The sequence below is a fragment of the Ictalurus furcatus genome, chromosome 14, assembly GCF_023375685.1.
Source record: "Ictalurus furcatus strain D&B chromosome 14, Billie_1.0, whole genome shotgun sequence".
NCBI classification, from domain to species: Eukaryota; Metazoa; Chordata; class Actinopteri; order Siluriformes; family Ictaluridae; genus Ictalurus; species Ictalurus furcatus.
The window spans coordinates 25,146,169-25,167,752 of NC_071268.1; the positions used below are offsets into that span (position 1 = coordinate 25,146,169).

Here is a 21,584-nt window from a genome sequence, read left to right on the forward strand (position 1 = left end):
CCCTAGAAAAGTTGTTTTCTGCACTGGAGAAAGCATACTTTTCTTGAGGTTCAACCTGAGCCCCAAGCTCCTTATGTGGGCGAGAACAACATCTCAATTTTGAACTGCCTGTTCCCTGGATCGTGCTAGAATTAACCAGTCCTCCAGGTAGTTTAGTACGCGGATGCCCTGGAGTCGCAAGGGAGCCAGAGCAGCATCCATGCACTTTGTGAAGGTGCGAGGGTATAAAGCTAGCCCGAAGGGAAGAACCCGAAATTGGTATGTGTTTTCTCCAAACGCAAACCTCAGGAACTTCCTGTGACTGGGCGATATTCCTATCTGGAAATATGCATCTTTCAGATCTATCGTCACAAACCAGTCCTCGGACTGAATCTGTGGCACGATAAGTTTGAGCGTCAGCATCTTGAACCTGTATGTCCAAAGAGTACGGTTCAGATGACGCAGATATAAAATTGGCCGTATACTCCCATCTTTTTTGCGGACCAGGAAATAACGGCTGTAAAAACCTCCCTCCCTTACTGAACGGGGTACATGTTCTATGGCCCCTTTGTCCAAAAGGAAACTTACTTCCTGCGCTAACACAGGGCTCTGCTCTGTGCTGACAACTGTGGTGAGCACACCTCTGAACCGGGGGGGTCGAGCCCTGAACTGGACCTGGTAACCCTTTTTTGTGGTAGACAGAACCCATGGGGACACTTTTGGCAGTAGTTTTCACGCTACCAAATGGTCTTTCAGTGATGTTAGCTTTTCCACATTTCATTGGAGGGAAAGCATCAGATTTCCTAAGGGGTAACTGCCCTAGCAACCTAGGGCAGTTACCCCAAATCAGGACCGTTCCTTCCTTGCCTGCTTTGCCATTATGATCATTCTTAGATCAGGCCTCTTAGCAGGCTGTGGCTGTGACCGCCCGGTCCCCCTGGCTTTCTGCGGGGGGAGGCGGGCCACCACACTCGTCTTCTGTGTCTCCCTCGCACCAGCGCTGGCCCGGGCTCCACTCATGGAGGCCCGTGTGAACTCGACACGACGGGGAAGGATTATCTTTGTCCCCCATCCCTGAGAGTTTGAGCCATAGGTGCCTCTCCACCACAACCAGGCTACCCGTTGAACGGTCGATATGACGGGCCGTTTGTTTGGTCTCACGTAGAGATAAATCTGTGGCGCGGCGCAGCTCTGCCACTGCCTCGGGCCACTGCCCTCCCTAAATTACCTGCCGTTGATGGAGAGACGTGGCTCGCAAGCGCCTCCTCCACCTTTGGCATCGCTAAATAGCCATCCTGCTCACTCCCCATGACGGCTGAGTAATCAGACGTTGCAGGGTTATAAACACAGCTAGTGTATGGTGTTCTCCAGAAGCGTGATATCTCATCATGCACTTCCGGAAAAAAGGGGAGTTTTCTGAGGTGTGAGGGAGCTTTATATTTATTTTCACTGGAGAGGAAGCACTCATCCAGCCTGCTAAGAGCCACTTCCTCTTCCCCGGGCCAGTCTATATTCAACTTTTCAATCACCCTAGTGATCACCTCAAGCAGCTCTTTACATGCTTGAGAGCTGCTGTCGGTTTTTGGTGCAATGGCACCCTCTACCGACTCCTTGGAGTCAGCAAGGGTGTTTTGGCTTTCCATAGGGGAATGAGGAGTCGCGACGCGAGCTCTAAAGTTAGGCGGAGAGCTGGACCCGGAAGACAGCAAGAGATAGAGCAGCGCTCGTCTCCGGCTCCTCTTCCAAATCCATACAAGAACCGCACGACCTTAGCTGGCTGGCTGCCTTGGCAGCAGCCGGCCCAGATCCGCGAGGCTCTGAAACCCAACTCCCTTCCGACAAGAAGAGAGCAAGCCGAGGGCGTAGCTGCCTAATCGGGAAATGCACACAGTGCTGACAGTCAGACCCCTTGAGGGCTGCTGTAGCATGCTCTACGCCCAAACACTTCACACAGAAAGCGTGTCCGTCTCCTCCCATGATGAAATGGGAGCAAGGCGTAACACACTTCCTGAAATCCCTCTCGCTCATTATTTCACTCTCTTTTCTTTTCTTTTCTTTTTCTAAAAAAGGGATAGAAAAGTTTAGATATTGAGAAATACAGAGTAGAAATGAAGCGTTTCTTTTTTTTTCCTTTGTCACACGAACCACAGACATGCAGTCTCACTGAAGATAATAAGGCTGGCAGCGTGGTTTACAGGTGCCATATATATATCATGCGACGCGCTTAATTTCCACATCACCTGATCATGGCAGTCCTATAAGTAGAGGCATGATTTTACACAAGCTTCAGATACCGGTCACGCGCGCAAGGGCGTTCCCATACTGTTATGCTAAATGCAACGTTGAAGTTCCCTTTGAAAGGGAACGTCGAGGTTACGCATGTAACCCTGCTCCATGAGTAGGAAACGAGATGTTGCATACTGTTATGCTAAATGCTTTGAAAGGGAACTAAGTCTCAGACACACTGAGCTGCTGTATTTCCCTGGAGATCCTTCTCCATGTCAAGATTTATTGATCTCCCAGAAGAACTATTGGATCACACCTTCTGACAACACAGGAAACCTTGAGCTAGTTCTGAACAACCGTTTAAACTTCTCTCCTTATATTCCTAACCTGATTCGGACATGCAGGTTTCTCATTTACATCAGGAGGATCTGGTCAGTTCTGTCCACAGAGATCATTCAAGATCTTGTTCAGTCCTTTATTATCTTGATATTAGTCTACTGCAGTCTACACAAGTTTCTACCTCTTGTATTTCTACTTAAAACAGCTGAACACAAATATATAGTTTGTAACCAGATCTTATTTATATGCACTTAACATGTATGTATTATATTTACCTTAAGAACATACTATTTACAGGTACTGTGGGCTCACCTACGCAAACACCATAATAAACTTCTACTCCTTAGTGCAGTTGCAGGCCCAATGCACGACTCATGTTTATTGTGGCCTAAAAACAAATTCGGTCTAAGAGCTAAATGAAGTAAAACTCACTCACGGGTGAGGAGTAACTGGCTGCACTCTGGTCACGGTGGCACAATGTCTTTGTTGTCAGTGTGAGGTTTTTCCAGTATTGCCAGAGGAAGTCTGAACTTCATGGCAACTCGACCGCTGTATGTGAGATCCTTGGAGTCTCTGTGGCCTAGCGACAGCTTTTAAACTCACTTTGGTTTGCTGGGAGAGCTCGCCTCCGTTAATGTCTGTGTCACTCCGTGTGAGAAATGCTAATGGATACTGAGCTAACAGGTATCCAGCCTCCTGGCTGATTCAGTGTTAGATGTTTTGGATGGAAAGTCCAATGTCCTCCACTTTTGTCAAGTACAGTTAATCTCAAGTCATTGAACAAACAACCGCTATCTATACACGACGCAACTTTCAACACACTGTTAACCACAACGCTCTTGTTTTCTCTCTCTTCACGCCGTTCTCTCTCATTCTATCCTCCACATGACCAGCTTCTTCCAGTCCTGATGAAGACCTGGACCTGAATGAAATTACACATACAACAGAAATACAATGAAAATATAAATGAAGTACTGCCCTGTCATAACCAAGCACAAACAAATACTAAATATAATAACATTTTCCATAACACCACAAACTGAGAACATCATACCCAACAGAAATGAAAGAGAAAATGTTATCTTTCCTCTCCTACTGGGCTACACTGAGATTCTGAGCTTTATTTGAGAAAAAATAACTCAATTTCAATCAGTTTTAATTTAATGATGTGGTTAGAAAAGGTATGAACACTAGTCTGTCCCTAATCCAACAGTAAATACTAATTTGAGTGACAATGTTCAGACCACACTGAAAAAATACATATACTGCCTTCGAATTTTAGTTCAAATCATTCACCTTTTATTTTTGCACACTTGTATACATTTAAGTATCGACACAGTGTAGCTTTTTTTTACTCATTCAGAATGAGCTGAAAGTCATAAACAACATTCCTGTAACTATCTGCTTACTAGTTCAGTCATGATTAACTCAGAGCAGTCTGTTGTCTCTGGGCGATGATGATGCTGACAGACCCATCACTACATGAGCAAGACTAAATAAAGATTAAATATCAATTAGAGCTCTTTCTTCTCCAGCTGTTATAAACAGAGGAGAGTGAGAACTTCAGTAAAGGTCATCAGGAGATTTGAGAGACAGCTGTAATTTCCACTGTTTTCTGGAGATTTCACAGTCGTGTCTTCATGCACTGGGTGTAGCAACCTCATTCATTTCTGTGAATAACAGCCTACAAATCTGTCTGACAGACAGCCCTGTGTTCTCAACACACAGCAAGTGTTAAGAAGCGATGAGGGTGTGTGTAGTAAATTACCTGCTCTGCTCATACATTACAGTGGAAGACTCCTTTCAGGACTTTCAAATTCAGGACATTTCCTAGAACATGTGCGTCATCTCAGAGAGAAAGATCAAGTCCTGTAGGAGCCTGATCTGACTGTGTGAATATGAACAATGAACAAGATTTCGGTCTTGAATAGGACTCTATTACTGCCTTAATATGTGTTTCCTTGTTTTTTTTAGCACTTTACTTTCTGGGTCGTTCTTCTTTTATATGTTTTTTTAAAACTTGTTTTCCTTGTCCAGGTTATAATAGTTTAAATCCTTGTTTTGCCCTGTGCCTACCTGTGTTTATAACTTGAGTATGGATCTGAGAGAGGTTTCATCCTGATCAAGGTTGGTATTTCCTTTTAAAAACACAGAGAAAATATTTTTTTTATGTTTTCTCTTGACTCAGTTTGTTCTTTAATGTATTTTATTGGATTGTGTTAGAATTTTTTTTAAAGGTTTATGCAAATTCTCACCAATCACAGAAATAAGAAATGAAAGTTCTATTGCATGAACACCTCTGAGTCCCAGAATAGATCAACACTTTCAGCAGATGTTCATGGTACTTCAGCCAAACTCACTCAAGCACAGCACAAGACACTTCACTAGTGAAAAAGGAGACATGCTTTCCACATTGAAGCTTTATTTCAGCATAGCTACACCACTGACACCACCTCAGACTGCTAAGCGTGTTTTAAAGTGTACACTTGAATTCTAGTGGACTTCACAGCGGCTCTTTCGGAACGAGGCGATCTGAGTGGTGTCGTGGTGGGACACGGTACAGCCGAACACCTCGGCCTCTTCCCAGCGTTCTTTGCTGAGGGTCAGGGTGCTGCTGCGGCTGTAGATGCCGTTCTTCTGTTCTTCTGTGCTGGTCAGAACCCCCTCGTTCACCTCGACACCGTCTACAGTCCAGCTCAGCAGCGCCCCCTGTGGAGAATAGGCCGAGAGCAGGCAGAGCAACGAGGCCGATCCCTCAGAGAGCTGCAGAGAGGACGGAGGGAGCAGAGACACGGAGGGCTTCACCACCGGACCAGCTGCAGAACACACACACACACACACACACACACACACACACACAATGATATTAATGTTAATGTGAACTCTATCATAATGAACATGGTGATATTTGGTCATTCAGTTTAATGGCTGTAGAACAGATGCAGTAGTTTATCTGCACATCGCACAACAGAACACGATTCTGATAACGTCATCCAACCAAACTGCAGCCGAACAAAACAATCTCCATCTTCTGATCAAAAGAACACTGTGCTAAAAATAACCATCATACCAGGGTAAAGTTATCTTTATCCAGTAAAGTTATCTTTGTTCAATTTTTTAGATTATCTTAATAATTATTTATGACTTATCATTAATGGGAAATTAGCAATAAACGATTATTGTTCATGCTTCACTGTTACACAAATTTCCATTGTGATGATGAATTAGAGAAACGCAAAGCAACAATTACATCAACTAAAAGCTAACATTTCACCTGAATCTTAAAAAGAGATGAAGTGAATTTTACAAAATGACACGAAAGCAGAGTGTTTATAGAAGCAGCTCTCTCCTCTTCACATCACATTTCTCTATTTTATAGAAAAGATCTACAGTATGTGTTTTTATAAATGTCACATCATTTATTTTTAGTAAATCTATACATTTCATTGAATTGTGTAAATAAACTAAAGAATCTTTGAGGTTTTAGAAAGCAAAAGGCACTTACTTTTCACAATGAGTTTAGTTCCTCCACCGAAAGTCCTCCACAGTGATACAAACAGGTTTAGTGGCCGTACAAAAACCCTGCTGCTCTAAACTCACTGCTCTCTCCATCCATTTAAACCTTTTATTACAAAACAGCTACAAAACACCAACTTCTGTTCACATCAGCTGATTAATACACTAACTCTCCAACTGTTTTTATTACGTTTTAGTGTTTTTTTCCTCTTTTTGAACATCAAGATTGTCAGTCTAAACTGAGGATGCAAGTAGTGAGTAAGTCACACAAATAAATTACACAAACTAAAAGCTGAAAATTCACAAAATGGAGATCTGCAATTGCACAGGTTTTACCTATAATGCATCACTGAGTAAAAATGCTGATGTACTAATGATAAATTTGCAATATACGACTGAATGTGTGGAGCTAAAGTGAGAATAATTCTCCACTCCTTCTGTAGACTGATAGAAAGTTATGATATGATGTTCAAGTCCTACAATAATCTAATCATTAATTTACAGTCAACATATTAGTGTGTATTTACTCACTGCCAACATTGATGCTGCTTCTTCCACCATAAATCCACTACAGTGAGAAACTCATTAACATTCAGTACAAACACCATCCAGTGAAAGTTTAAGCTTCTCTCTCTAATTCACTTATTTATGCATCTTAGACCTAAAAGTGTTTTCCAGAAAATCTCCATCTGACCCCAGAAGCTAAATTCACACAGTAACTCTGTAGTAGTGTGAGATTTACAGTAGGATTGGGGGAATGTGGTAAAGGCGTCTCCATACTTAGAGGCCACTTTGCATTGGCAGCACATGCTTCAGTGCTCTGGGAGTGTTTATAGCGCTGTGACTTTAACACTTCATGACTGAGAGCTGCTGCTACAGCAACTTCACCCACAGCTACCATGACTTTGATCCCCGTCTTCATCTGGACACTGATCCTCTGGACTCAAGGTCAGACACTGCTTTAGATTTTATCTCTACAATGATCTGTTCATACAAATACACTCATTGTTCCTGTTATAATATTTCACTTACTTTTAATATAAGTGCAATATCAGATATATTTTTTTTTCAGAATGCAGAGGTCAAGCCACAGTAACTCAGACTCCTGCAGTGAAATCTGCTCTTCCAGGAGAAACAGTCACCATCAAATGTAGAATCAGTCAGGGAGTGTCTTCTCACAGCTCATACGGCAACCGGTTATACTGGTATCAGCAGAAACCCGGAGAAGCTCCTAAACTCCTGATTAAGTTTGCAAATCAGCAACATTCGGGTTCTCCAGCTCGTTTCAGTGGCAGTGGATCTGGATCTGATTTCACTCTGACCATCAATGGAGTCCAGACTGAAGATGCAGGAGATTATTACTGTCAGAGTCACCATTTCATCTCTGGCTACTGGTTCACACAGTGTTATAGAGGCGTACAAAAACCTCCCTCAGTCAGATTGTAGAGAGACTGCACTGCTGCAGCTGGGAGCGACTGCAGGTGCTGAGTTGGAGGATGTGATATGACACAATGACACTCTGTGGAGGAGAGGAACCACACCACACTAACTCACAACTCACATTAGAAATCTCTCAATAATCATCACACCACACGGCACACAGTCCATCACGTCCACTACTGTAAGATAAATAGTTTCCCAGTTTTCTCAGTCATGGTGCTACAGGTCAGATCTTCAGAAAGAACAACAGCATTGGAGATAACAGATCAATATCTACAGTGAAGGCTGGTTGTGATATTGAATAAAGACTAAATTAAATTTTACTCCTCTTCACTAACTTGCTTTTACTGTTATGAAACCATTAGAGAGGAGCCTTATAACATTCACTGTGACACTCATTGAGTCTCACTGCATAAGTATAAATAATGAAGTCATTTAATAAGTTTATAAGTTTATTAAGTCATTTAATAAGTCATTTAATAATGACTTATTAAAAGGCGGATAAACGTCAATCGTAATCATGCCCTGCCTCTTCTGAATCGCAAATATTTTAAATTGAAAAGCTGTTCCTGCCATTACCCAGTTCTTTATTTCAAACCACACAAAAACCCTAATTCTGTTGTTTGTCCTTTTGTGTAATTTTACTGGACAATGTGTGCTTACTGTTCTTATTTCTTATAAATCCGTAAAATTAATTTTAAAAGAAAACAAACAAAAAAAATCATCATCAAGAAAGTAATCCACTTTGTTCACAAAGATATCAGCCACACTCTTTACTGATACGAGTTTTTTTTTTTTTTCCTCATGTCTGCTAGTGGTGTAAAAAACAAAACAAAAAAAACGTGTTTTTTTTTTATATATATATTTAAATGTGTTTATTTATTTATTTATTTGTTTCCATTTTGTGTATGTACTGTTTGTATGTATGTCTGTATGTGTGTGTTTGTGTGTATATGTATGTGTGTATGATATCACTCTACTCATATTTACTCCCTTCATTTAAACAGAGTCTTCCTCCAATTTGTCCTGCTCTGATGTTACTGCAACTCCTGCTGTTGGGTCTGATCCAACCAGTCTCTCTTTCTTTTTCTCTCTCTCTCTCTCTCTCTCTCACTCACACTCACACACACACACACACACACACACACACACACACACCTGTTCAATCAACACAATTTTGGGTCTTTCACACCAGTGGTTACCAACCCAGGGGTCGTGACCCCCACTAGGGCTCGATAAAGATTTACGAGGGGTCACCAAGCTCACTCTAGTTGGAGAGTTACAACAGGAAGAAATAAAATGTAAAACAGCACAATAAATAAATCCATTTTGAATATTCTAATAATAGTGTGTAAGATATATGAAAAGAGAAGCCATTTCCTTAACATCTTAACATTGCTCTTTCTAAAACAACAGGGTGACTGCTCAAACAATGAATATAGCAAAGTGCCAGGGAGAAGAGAAAAATCTATGTGCTAAAAACAGAACAAGGATTTATTTGGACAGTTATCTCGAATTTGGTTTCATTGAAGCAATGGGCAAAGTGAGAATTGAGGGTATAATCTGTGCTGAGAGACTAGCAAGGCATCAGAGCACCAAACACCCAGAGATGGTGGGTCAATCCAGAAAATTTTACCTTAGGAAATAAGAACTTGTTATATCATATTGGTCCCAGAAGATCAGAGATGCTTTGACTAAAGCTGGAAATCAAAAGAGACAGGCACCGGTTGCGTCCTAATTGTCCAAAAATCTGCACACCATCGGAGAAACTCTGATCAAACCCGCTTGTGTAAAAATGGCAGAAATAATATACGGGACACAGGTGGCTTCTGAACTGTACGTCTGTCCAATAATACAGTAAAAGACAGAATCAACAGAATGGCAGCTGATGTGGAGAACAGGTTGGAGGAAAAGTTAAAGATGCACCAATTTTCTATCCAACTTGATGAAACTTCCACTGTGGCAGATGAAGCAGTACTCATTGCATATGTGCAGTACATTGAAGACCCAGAAATAAAGCAGGAATTTCTTTTGTCTACAAATTTATCAACAACGACATGAGGAGAAGATATTTTCCATGCAATTGATACGTACTTCACCAAGAAAAACATTCCCGATAATCATTTAGTCGCATGCTGAAAAGGCTCCTGACTGTCTTGTGTTTCACTGTATGATACACCGTCAAGCCCTGGCCAGAAAACACCTTCTGATGAGCTGAATGAAACGCTCAAAATGGTTGTAAAAATAGTCAACTTTATTAAAGCTGTGTGAAGATGAGGCGCATTGACACTCCTCCTTCATACCGAAGTGCACTGGCTATCAAGGGGCCAAGGGTTGGTTCGTTTTATTGAACTGAAAGAAAAAATAAATGAGTTCCTGAGACTGAACAAATAAATAACTGCGAGTTTTTTAAGTTACATTGTCTTTAGTGCCGTTATGATTGCGATATGGTGGTGCCATTTTATATATTTTGGACTGTAGTTGTTTATTTCTGTGCTTCACCTGGAATAACCTGCAGCGTGTAACTTCGAATCAATGCCTCGGCTCGGCTGCGTGTGTGGATCGTGTGTGAGGATTGTACGACTTTGTGCTCTGGAGTTTCACTAGCTCTGGCCTTGCGAGTGTGCACTCACCGACCATGGCGCTAAGGTACACTACACGCCAGCTATTGAATCTAAAACAGAACTGATATTGCCTAGCCAAAGACTCTTACAATCTCTGTCGAGATGCTGGTCTGCTACGTCCTAAGCGATATATCCATCGGGGCTTGAGGAGCAGTCTTGCTGTCTCATCCTCTCCTAACATCAATGTCCCTATCTGTCGCCGTAAGACCAACAAACTGCTCCATACTGGTGTTGATCACAGCAATTTAATATCGGTTCCCAGCGTGGAGATTAAACCACTGTCGTCTCCGCTTCAGACCCAAGCTTATGCTGCATTATTCAATGCTGCTTTTGTCGGATTTTCTTAGAGATAAAAAGCTGGACTTTTTGTTTTTAACTGAAACATGGCATAAAGAAAATGATGGGTTCCTGTTTAACCAGATCACTCCAGCGGGCTTTGGAGTATTAGATCTCCCGAGGCTATCTGGCAGAGACAGAGGCATTATTGTGGTTTACAACCTGAAGTTCAACACAAGCGCTGTGTCTGTTCCCCAGTTTTCATCATTTGAATGCCTGGTCTTGAGTATTTCCGCTCCTGTATCCACCATCATCGCTACAGTCTATAAACCACCTAAGACTAAGACACATGCAGCTTTTATGTCAGAGTTTGCGGACTTCCTATCGATGTTGAGTATGAAGTTTGACAGAATTGTAATTGTGGGAGATTTTAACATTCATGTGGACTGTAGTGACTCTGTGGCGGCTAAGGAATTTCTGTCGCTAATTGATTGTTTTAACTTCACACAGTTTGTAACTGACCCTACTCATAACAAGGGTCATACGCTGGATCTTGTGATTGCTAATGGCTCATTTGTACCGCAGTTTTCATCTATTGACATTGGACTGTCATTGGATCATTCAGCTGTCTTTTTTAACCTCGAACTGTATCTTCAAGTGAGCCTACCATCCGAACAGTAACCTTCCGGAAGTGGAAGACTCCAGTTCTGTGGTTTCCATCCTAAGTGATCTTCATCCCTCATCACTGGAGGAGAAAGTTCTGCAGCTAAATTCCACTCTTGCTGCTAATCTTGACACTTTTGCTCCTCTAAGGTCACGTAAGGTCACATTCATCCGCTCTGCTCCCTGGTATAATGACAATCTGCGCTCTAGAAAGGCTGTATGTCGGAAAATGGAGCGAAAATGGCGCCTTACTGGACTGAATGTGTACTATCAAGCGTGGAAGGATCTTCTGGGGGATTATCGTGCATTACTGGAGACTGAAAGATCCTCTTACTTCTCTCAGCCTATTGTAAATAATCAAAATAATCTCTGACACTTGTTCCAAACCATAAAGAGATTGCTTCAAGTTAATGCTATTACCACTTTGCCTGTTTCTCAGCAGCTCTGTGATTCTTTTCTACAGTTTTTTAATTCTAAGATTGTTAATGTTTGCAAAGAAATTCCTGTTAACCCTGACTGTGCCACTTCAATCCTTCGTCCATCTGGGTTCACTGGTGCTTCTTTCACTCATTTCTCACTGCTTAATTCTGAGGCTCTCACAAGGGAGGTATCCAGCATGAAATCTACCACTTGCTTGCTGGATCCAATTCCTACGAATTTATTCAAATTGTGCTTCGCTGTGTGGTGCCCTACTATCCTCAGCATTATAAATGAATCACTGGAGACTGGGGTCGTTCCAGCAGTACTAAAGACTGCTGCTGTTACACCTGTACCAAAGAGAGAAAATGTTTCTGTGGATGATTTTAACAATTTTCGTCCCATCTCAAATCTTCCGTTTTTGGCAAAAATACTTGAGCGTGTTGTTGCCTCTCAACTCTGTACTTATCTTACAACCAATAACCTCTTTGAGCCCCTTCAGTCAGGTTTTCGAAATTTCACAGCACTAAAACGGCGTTGGTCAAAGTCACCAATGACTTGTTGATGGCCTCTGATTCTGGAGCTACCTCACTTCTTATTTATCTTGACCTTAGAGCTGCCTTCGATACTGTGGATCATGGTCTTTTACTTACCCGCCTTGAAAGTGTTTTTGGTGTGTCCGGGACAGTTTTAAACTGGTTTAAATCCTATTTTACTGACCGTTCCCAGTTTATTTCTATGTGTGGCTTTAGGTCTGACACTTGCTCGGTGCTCACTGGTGTTCCTCAAGGTTCAGTTCTAGGCCCTCTACTCTTCAATATTTATCTATCTCCACTTAGGCATCTGCTGCGATCGCTCGGCCTCCATTATCACTTTTATGCCGACGATACCCAAATCTACATTCACTCTAAATCTGGTGAAAACATTGATGCTTGTTATCTTTCTGACTGTATTTCTGAGATAAAAACATGGATGAACAATAACATTCTGTGCCTGAACAGCGGGAAAACTGAGGTTATGCTTATAGGTTCCTGTCATCAAATTCGCAAAGCGGCTCCACGGTCTCTGTTTGTTGATGGCTCTCTTTTAGAGACCCAAAGTAAGATGAGGAACCTTGGTGTAATTTTTGACCGCAGCCTCACTTTTGATTTTTTTGTTCAGTGCACAGTGAAGGCATCCTTTTTTCACCTCAGAAATATAGCCAGACCACGCCCAATGCTAAACTTATCTGTCGTTGAAAAGTTGATTAATTCATTTGTTGTCACACGGCTGGATTACTGTAATGCCGTTTTAGAAGGAGTTTCTAAAACCGCAATGAACAAACTGCAATATGTTCAGAACTCTGCCGCCCGGATCCTGACGGGAACCAGGAAATGTGACCATATTACTCCTGTTTTGAAGTCCTTACACTGGCTCCTGGTCAGGTTCTGTGTCGATTTCAAGATCATGATGTTGACATACAAGGCATTACATGGATTGGCTCCGCAATACTTATCCGGCTTATTAATCCCTTACACCCCAAATCGCAGACTGCGCTCCTCACAGTGTAATCTGTTAACTGTTCCACAAACACACCTAAAATCTATGGGTGACAGGGCTTTTTCTGTCTATGCTCCTTCACTTTGGAACTCTCTTCCTCTTGAACTCACGGAAGCCCGGACTTTAGGCATTTTTAAAGCTCTTCTCAAGAGACACTTTTTAAAACTTGCATTCGACTGCTGATGTCTTTTTAGATTGTTTTATAATTATTTTTATTATTAATGTTGTTGTTTTTGTTCTTATTAACTTTTATTTGTTTTATTTTTCTGTGGACTGTGATTTTATGTACAGCGCTTTGAGAAGCTGCTTTAAAGGTGCTTTATAAAATAAAGTTTATTATTTAAAAAATAAAATTATTATTATCATTATTATATAATAAAATTATTATTATTATTATTATTATTATTATTATTATTATTATTATTATTATGAACAACCAGAAACTGCTTGACGAAATGACCAATGAAATTCTTATTAGAACATCATACCTGTCTGATATTTTCAACCTAGACAATGAAAAAAAAAAGGCGCATGCAGAGTGCAGATGCAAACGTCCTGGAATGCAGAAAATCATTGATGCATTTGTGTATGAAGTGGAATTCAGAAAGACTAAACTGATAAAACAGGACCTACAACACTTTCCATCACTTCTCAAACAAACTGAGGGAAATTTACCTGAATCCTTGAGTAAAGAGTTCACACGCCACATGGAATTGCGACAGGAGGAGATGAAGTCACGATTCTAGGATGTTGATCAACATGTCACTAAATGCGCATGGGTAATGGATCCATTCACCACAAAGAAGGAAGATGTGGATATTTAGAAGGGGGGGATGAGCTCTTGGATGTTAAGAGAAATTCTCTTCTGAAGAGATTCTTTAAAGAACACGGGTACAAACGGTTCTGGCTCGTGAAAGGACCTGGCTTCGCGTCTAAGCTTGCACACCATGCCACAACCAGACTCATCCTGCCATTTGCCACAATATATCTGGGTAAGGATAATGAATGTTAAAATAGGGGTCTCCTGGAAAAAAGGTTGGGAACCACTGATTTACACGCATCTGTGTCTGCGTGTGTAATCTGTTAGTTTCCAGAACTTTGGGGTTCCCAAAGTAAAAATCTTGTTCTTGCTTAGTCAGAACGAGAGTCAGTTCTACTGAAGTCACTGGGATCAGCTGTGACTCTCTCAGGCAGGGTTTCATCACCTTGCCTTTGTTGTTGTTGTCCGTTTGTTGTTATTTCTTTTAAACTTGTGAACATATAGCAATACCTTCATTAGCATTTTGCTCAGTAGAGGGAGATTTCAGACTGGAGGATGAACTCTGAGTCAGGATCAGCTGTGAGACTCAGGTAATGTTACCTGCTCACTGGTTTTATTTACCCTGGATCACATGAAGCTATTTTAACAACAAAGATATTAGTGTTCCTCCTCACTTATGTGTAATTTCTTGCTGTTTGAGGTACCACGTGCTTGATCAGTGTTCATGGTATACTGATATTGGCTGATTCACAGGTTCCTAACCCTGGTTTACCCATTGTCCACCCCAGTAACCAGGGATTGGAAGCTGTGGGCTAACTAATACATTCTAGGTACAATATGATGTTTAAAATGTAACGTGTCTCTTGGTATGGGGAATTTCACTATATAAGGAATAATTGTGATTTTTTTGTAACTGAATATTTATTTCACTTCAGTGTGAGTAACATACAGGGGTACAGACGTGATTAATACAGTAGGTGTAACAGCATTTCCAACACCATCACACCAGTCCCCAACTAGCAGGTGGGTGAACGTCACATGAAATTTCCCACGACCTCTTTTACACAAAAATGCTTTACAACTTTAATCTCACTCAACCACATCCTCAGTGTAGATGCTTTCTCTCCATTAGTTCAGGCTGAAGACAATTCAATATACAGGACACTTAGAAAATTCTACAGCCAAAGGTTATATAGTTATATTTTATATACTATATGGTGTAAAACCAAGTGTTATTATTATTATTATTATTATTATTATTATTATTATTATTATTATTATTATTATGTATTTTTCATATACTGAGAGATGCATTGGTGATTTGTGTACGATGTGCATAATCAATAATGTGCAGCAAAAGTGTTTACTGATTCAAAAGGCTTTATTAATAATTCAAAGCAGGACATTGCAGTGATACACACACTTAACACATATTTAGGTGATGAGAAGAAGATCTGAGTTAAAGTGAGGAGTGTGTGAGCTCACATGTCAATAACTCAGATGAAATGATGAAAGTGGGACATTTGAGCAGTAAAGGCCACATGGAACACACAGTGAAGCAGTAGAAGGTGAGCTGAGTAACGTGTGTGTGAGCTCACAGCTCTCAGCACTGCTCTGTGTTCACTGTGCTCACCACAGGTGGTTGGTTGTCCTTGGAGGCCTCACAGGTCACCACCTTGTTCCTCCACTGCTCGGGATGGAGGCTCAGCGTGCTGCTCCAGCTGTAGAGGCCGTCCGCCTGCAGAACTGCGGTGCTGCGGCTCTCCCCCGAGCTCCAGCTGCTCCCATCAACCTTCCAGCTCAGCCTCCAGTCCGAGGGGAAGCCCTTGTAGGCCACACACACGAGTGTGACCTTCTCCTGCTGCAGCTCCACACTGGAGGGGGGCAACACCGTCACACTGGGCTGGGTGAGGCCTACACACACACACACACACACACACACACACACACACACACACACACACACACACACACACACAGTTGAGAAAGGAATAGACAGCTGGTCAGTCACAGGCTTCGTTTCATCTCGCTGTGTGTGTTTCACTTCCCTTTATATCTTACAGAGCAGAACTGAGTTCAGTGGAGCATCACAAACGTTTCACATTCAATTCAAATACTTTTACATCTTAAATCTATAATGATTTATTTTACTGTGATCACTGGAAGTTCAAATCTAACTGTACAGTATATTCAATAATCGGAAATATTACAATTATTTTATAATATGATTAAACGGTATTTAAAATACAACTTATTTATTATTTAAGTAAATTCAGTTTATGCTTCCACATTTAACTCTGTTTATGGACTCACAGTCTCTGAGATATTAAATATACTTAAATATAGTTAATGTAACTCAACAAAAAAAGTCAGTAATATACACAGACAAGAAATTCTATTTTGTTTGTAGATTTAAATTAAAATGAGCTACTCGCACTAAAGTCAGATACATTTTCTCAAACTTCTAAAATAAGAAAAATGAGAAACAAAATGAACACAATTTAATTTAGTCATTAATCTGAACACAGTCCATTTCAGTCATTAATCTGAACACACTGCATTTCAGTCATTAATCTGAACACACTGCATTTCAGTCATTAATCTGAACACACTCCATTTCAGTCAATAATCTGAACAGACAGCATTTCAGTCATTAATCTGAACACACTCCATTTCAGTCAATAATCTGAACACACTCCATTTCAGTCATTAAACTGAACATACTCCATTTCAGTCAATAATCTGAACACACTGCATTTCAGTCATTAATCTGAACACACTCCATTTCCGTCATTAATCTGAACACACTCCATTTCCGTCATTAATCTGAACACACTCCATTTCCGTCATTAATCTGAACACACTCTATTTCAGTCATTAATAAACAGGTTACTTACGGCCCACAGACAGTTTGGTTCCTCCACCGAAAGTGTACCACAGTGATACAAACAGGTTTAGTGGCCGTACAAAAACCCTGCTGCTCTAAACTCACTGCTCTCTCCATCCATTTAAACCTCTTATTACAAAACAGCTACAAAACACCAACTTCTGTTCACATCAGCTGATTAATACACTAACTCTCTGACTGTTTTTATTACGTTTTAGTGTTTTTTCTCTTTTTAAACATCAAGATTGTCAGTCTAAACTGAAGATGCAGGTAGTGAGTAATTCACACAAATAAATTACACAAACTAAAAGCTGAAAATTCACAAAATGTAGATCTGCAATTGCACAGGTTTTACCCATAATGCATCACTGAGTAAAAATGCTGATGTACCAATGATAAATTTGCAATATACGACTGAATGTGTGGAGCTAAAGTGAGAATAATTCTCCACTCCTTCTGTAGACTGATAGAAAGTTATGATATGATGTTTAAGTCCTACAATAATCTAATCATTAATTTACCATCCAAAATATTAGTGTGTATTTACTCACTGCCAACACTGATGCTGGTTCTTCCACCATAAATCCACTACAGTGAGAAACTCATTAACATTCAGTACAAACACCATCCAGTGAAAGTTTAAGCTTCTCTCTCTAATTCACTTATTTATGCATCTTAGACCTAAAAGTGTTTTCCAGAAAATCTCCATCTGACCCCAGAAGCTAAATTCACACAGTAACTCTGTAGTAGTGTGAGATTTACAGTAAGATTGGGGGAATGTGGTAAAGGCGTCTCCATACTTAGAGGACACTTTGCATTGGCAGCACATGCTTCAGTGCTCTGGGAGTGTTTATAGCGCTGTGACTTTAACACTTCATGACTGAGAGCTGCTGCTACAGCAACTTCACCCACAGCTACCATGACTTTGATCCCCGTCTTCATCTGGACACTGATCCTCTGGACTCAAGGTCAGACACTGCTTCATATTTTATCTCTACAATGATCTGTTCATACAAATACACTCATTGTTTCTATTATAATATTTCACGTACTTATATTATAAGGTGTATTATTACACATTTTTTTCAGAATGCAGAGGTCAAGTCACAGTAACTCAGACTCCTGCAGTGAAATCTGCTCTTCCAGGAGAAACAGTCACCATCAACTGTAGAACTAATCCACAGGTGTACCAAAGTTGGGGTTATCAACCTTTAGCTTGGTTTCAGCAGAAACCTGGAGAAGCTCCTAAACTACTGATCATAAAAGCAAATCAGCTACAGTCGGGTATTCCAGCTCGTTTCAGTGGCAGTGGATCTGGATCTGATTTCACTCTGACCATCAGTGGAGTCCAGACTGAAGATGCAGGAGATTATTACTGTCAGAGTTTCCATTATATCAGTAGCACCAACCTGTTCACACAGTGTTATAGAGTCGTACAAAAACCTCCCTCAGTCAGATTGTAGAGAGACTGCACTGCTGCAGCTGGGAGCGAATGCAGGTGCTGAGTTGGAGGATGTGATATGACATAATGACACTCTGTGGAGGAGAGGAACCACACCACACTAACTCACAACTCACATTAGAAATCTCTCAGTAATCATCACACCACACTGCACACAGTCCATCACGTCCACTACTGTAAGATAAACAGTTTCCTGATTTTCTAGACTGTCATGGTGCAAACTGTGAAAAATAGTTCTATGTGATATTAGTCTAGCTATATTCACTCCCTTTATATAAACACACTCTTCATCTAATATCCTGTAGATAGACGTGATCCCACCAGTCCCACGCACACACACACACACACACACACACACACACCGAGCCAGTTCTAGACATTTGGAGGCCCTCCCCCGCACATTACTTTAAAATGTTAACTTAACTTGATTCAACTTTTTTTTTGCCGTAATTTATTCAGTAATTCATTTACAGTACCACACGAATCCACTATTTGAGATAACGAACAGTTTTGCCAACTCTATACAGTAACATGGAAAAAAAATATACAAAAAACCATTACATTGCCAACAAACAATAACAAATGAACACTTTCTGCACACCACTTCGGTAAATGAACATCAGTGTCTTTATGGTTTTTTCCTAGCTGGGTATGGACAGGATTTCCCCCTCCTATTGGCCCTATATAGACTATAGATATAGTCATATTATGTGTTGTAGTGCAATACCTTAAATATGCACTATATACACAAATCAACTGCTAGTGGAAGTGAATGAGACAAACTACTACACAGAAAGAAAAGTTCATTTCTTCATAAAATTTGTCTGCTTATTTTTTATTAAATATAACAATAATATTTATGATTTGAAAACTAAATGAAGTATTATGTTAGAGCAGTAATGTAAACATCAGCGCAATTTAGAAGATACACAGACAGTTGAGGAACTTTTTTTTAATACTTTAGTGTGTTTACTCTTTGATTTTTATTAAAACTTCTTTACTTTTACTTTAGTATTTTTCTCCCGATCCCGACGCAATGTCATTGTACGTACGAATTCAGAGTGTCTGACAGTCTCGACGCGTCCACGCCGCTCACGCTCTTTTGAACTCAGAATAAACCAGCAAATGATCTATCCTGAAATGACTCTGATTGACAGAACAAGGCCCAGTTCATTTTTAGAGTACAGTACAATCACTCCAAAATAGATGATGATAACTCACACACCTGCATCACGAGCTGCACTTTCTTTGCGTGCCTGTTTAGCCTTTCGCTCAGCAGCTCAGAAGGATGTGTTCGTTTCTACGCCACCATAAGTCACTGACTTAAAGTCAGTCGGCTGCAGAAAAGTTTATTTTACTAAAGTACTAAAGCCTGCTGCTGTTACACCAGTACCAAAGAAGGAAAATGCTGCCATGGATGATTTTAACAATTTTCGTCCCATCTCAAATATTCCATTTTTTTTTGCAAAAATACTTGAGCGTGTTGTTGCCTCTCAATTGTATAATCATCTTGTAGGTACCTTCCAAAATACAGCTAAATAAATAAAGTGCTTAATACATATCTGGGTAAATTCAATGAAAACTACATTTCACATAATCCTTTTTTGGGGGGTGAATTGTAATTTGTTTTCCGTAGAGCAGTCTAAGCCAATATGTTTTCTGTGTAGTTACACTCTTAGCCAATCAGAGATCACCTTTGTTGGGGAGTGGAGAAAAGAGAGGAAGGAGTGGGGAAGAGATGTGAAGAGCACATGGAGGGAATGACACGCAGGAGCAGAGCAGGAAAAGAAACTGAGTTTAACGCCGAGGTGACGATTTGCAGATTTGTATTTGTAGACTAAAGTACTGTTACAGTAGTGGCACAAATATCATTTTGCAGCTAAGAGTCTTGTGCCACTCGCAGTTTGGTGACTTTGTGACCTGTAGTTTTAAGTGAAGTGCAGCTAGGTTATCAGCGTTTGTTGTTCTCTCTAGCTTTGAGCAAGTGCTAAGTATAAACTGTAACCCGTGGACATTTAAGCTAGTGCCTTTGTGAGAGACGGGCAGCTGTAAACGCCAGCCGCAGTTTTCACCGTGTTACTGGAGAGACGAGGACTGTGGAGGACTGTTAGTTAGCAACTGTAACTACGGCCATGTAAGGAGGGACTCCACCGCCAGACCTGCGTTGCTGAACAGACTATTATCTGTTGAACCTTGCTTACAACTGCTGCATTCACCTAGCTCGTTACCTCTAACTCCACAAATTTTCCTCTTCGAGATGCATGAGTAATGGAGAGTTTTGAGTAGCAGTTCATTATAGGAGCCAAGGAGGTGTTTTTTGTATGTGCACCATCTCATGGGCCACAAAAAAAACCCCCAAAAAACCCAAGCGCTTGGTAAACTTTTGAACATTTACAAAAGTCTGAACAGTTTAAATCCAAAACTATACTGTTAATTGTGTCAAAATTAGAAATTACATTCAACTGTAACCTGTTTAATGTTTGTTTAGCCAAAACCAGCTGAGGCATTGGTTAACTCTGGTATGTTCTTGTGAGAGGATGAAATGAGTATTTGCATTTTTGAGACTAAGGCATGAGGTGATATCTTAAGAAAACATAAAAAGAGAAACGATTGAATACAGCACAGAAAAAAACAGAATATAGGAAAATAAATTTATTTTTGTTATACATATTACTTGGTTGCTTTGAACTTTTCACTTTAATAAGGTTTGTAGATATTTGACATTCATGACATTTGTTTCTGGGGAATACCCATACAGCTCATAGTATGTGAGTGAAGTAGTTCCTCAGTGGAGGCACAGCGCTGTTATTTCTTGATTATTCCTTTGTAGTTACTTATGCCTGTGATAATACCATCTACTGGTAAAGAGAATTTAAGCCAATTCACCATCAACTGCTAAGTACTCAGGATCCTGTTAAGTAAAACCTTTTAAAGTAGTAATCTCATCTAATATTACACTTCCAGTGCCAAGAAGGAGTTACAATCTTACAATTAATAAGCTCTTAGAACCCCTTCAGTCAGGTTTTCGTAAATTTCACAGCACTGAAACGGCGTTGGTCAAAGTTACCAATGACTTGTTGATGGCCTCTGATTCTGGAGGTACTTCTGTTCTTATTGTTCTTGATCTTAGAGCCGCCTTCGATACTGTGGATCATGGTCTTTTACTTACCTACCTTGAAAGTGTTTTTGGTGTGTCTGGGACAGTTTTAAACTGGTTTAAATCCTATTTTACTGACCATTCTCAGTTTATTTCTGTGGGTGGTTACAGGTATGACACTAGCTCTGTGCTCACTGGTGTTCCTCAGGGATCAGTTTTAGGTCCTTTACTTTTCAATATTTCTCTATCTCCACTTGGGCATCTGCTGCGATCGCTCGGCCTCCGTTATCACTTTTATGCTGATGATACCCAAATCTACATTCACTCAAAATCTGGTGAAAACATTGATGTTTGTTTTC

At 40.5% G+C, this 21,584-nt stretch overlaps 4 gene segments (V, D, J or C); 2 read left to right on the forward strand and 2 right to left on the reverse strand.

Moving 5' to 3' along the window:
* Positions 1 to 4,080: 4,080 nt before the first annotated feature.
* Positions 4,081 to 6,740, reverse strand: LOC128618444 (Ig kappa chain C region, B allele-like). The segment is given in 3 exon segments: positions 4,081 to 5,360; positions 6,050 to 6,084; positions 6,592 to 6,740. Coding segments are annotated over 3 exon segments (435 nt in total).
* A 219-nt stretch (positions 6,741 to 6,959) lies between these two features.
* On the forward strand, positions 6,960 to 7,569 carry LOC128618370 (probable non-functional immunoglobulin kappa variable 6D-41). The segment is given in 2 exon segments: positions 6,960 to 7,008; positions 7,133 to 7,569. Coding segments are annotated over 2 exon segments (423 nt in total).
* Positions 7,570 to 15,186: 7,617 nt separating this feature from the next.
* LOC128617761 (Ig kappa-b4 chain C region-like) lies at positions 15,187 to 16,508 on the reverse strand. The segment is given in 2 exon segments: positions 15,187 to 15,728; positions 16,504 to 16,508. Coding segments are annotated over 2 exon segments (351 nt in total).
* Positions 16,509 to 17,579: 1,071 nt separating this feature from the next.
* LOC128617762 (Ig kappa chain V region 3381-like) lies at positions 17,580 to 18,129 on the forward strand. The segment is given in 2 exon segments: positions 17,580 to 17,634; positions 17,756 to 18,129. Coding segments are annotated over 2 exon segments (423 nt in total).
* Positions 18,130 to 21,584: the final 3,455 nt, after the last annotated feature.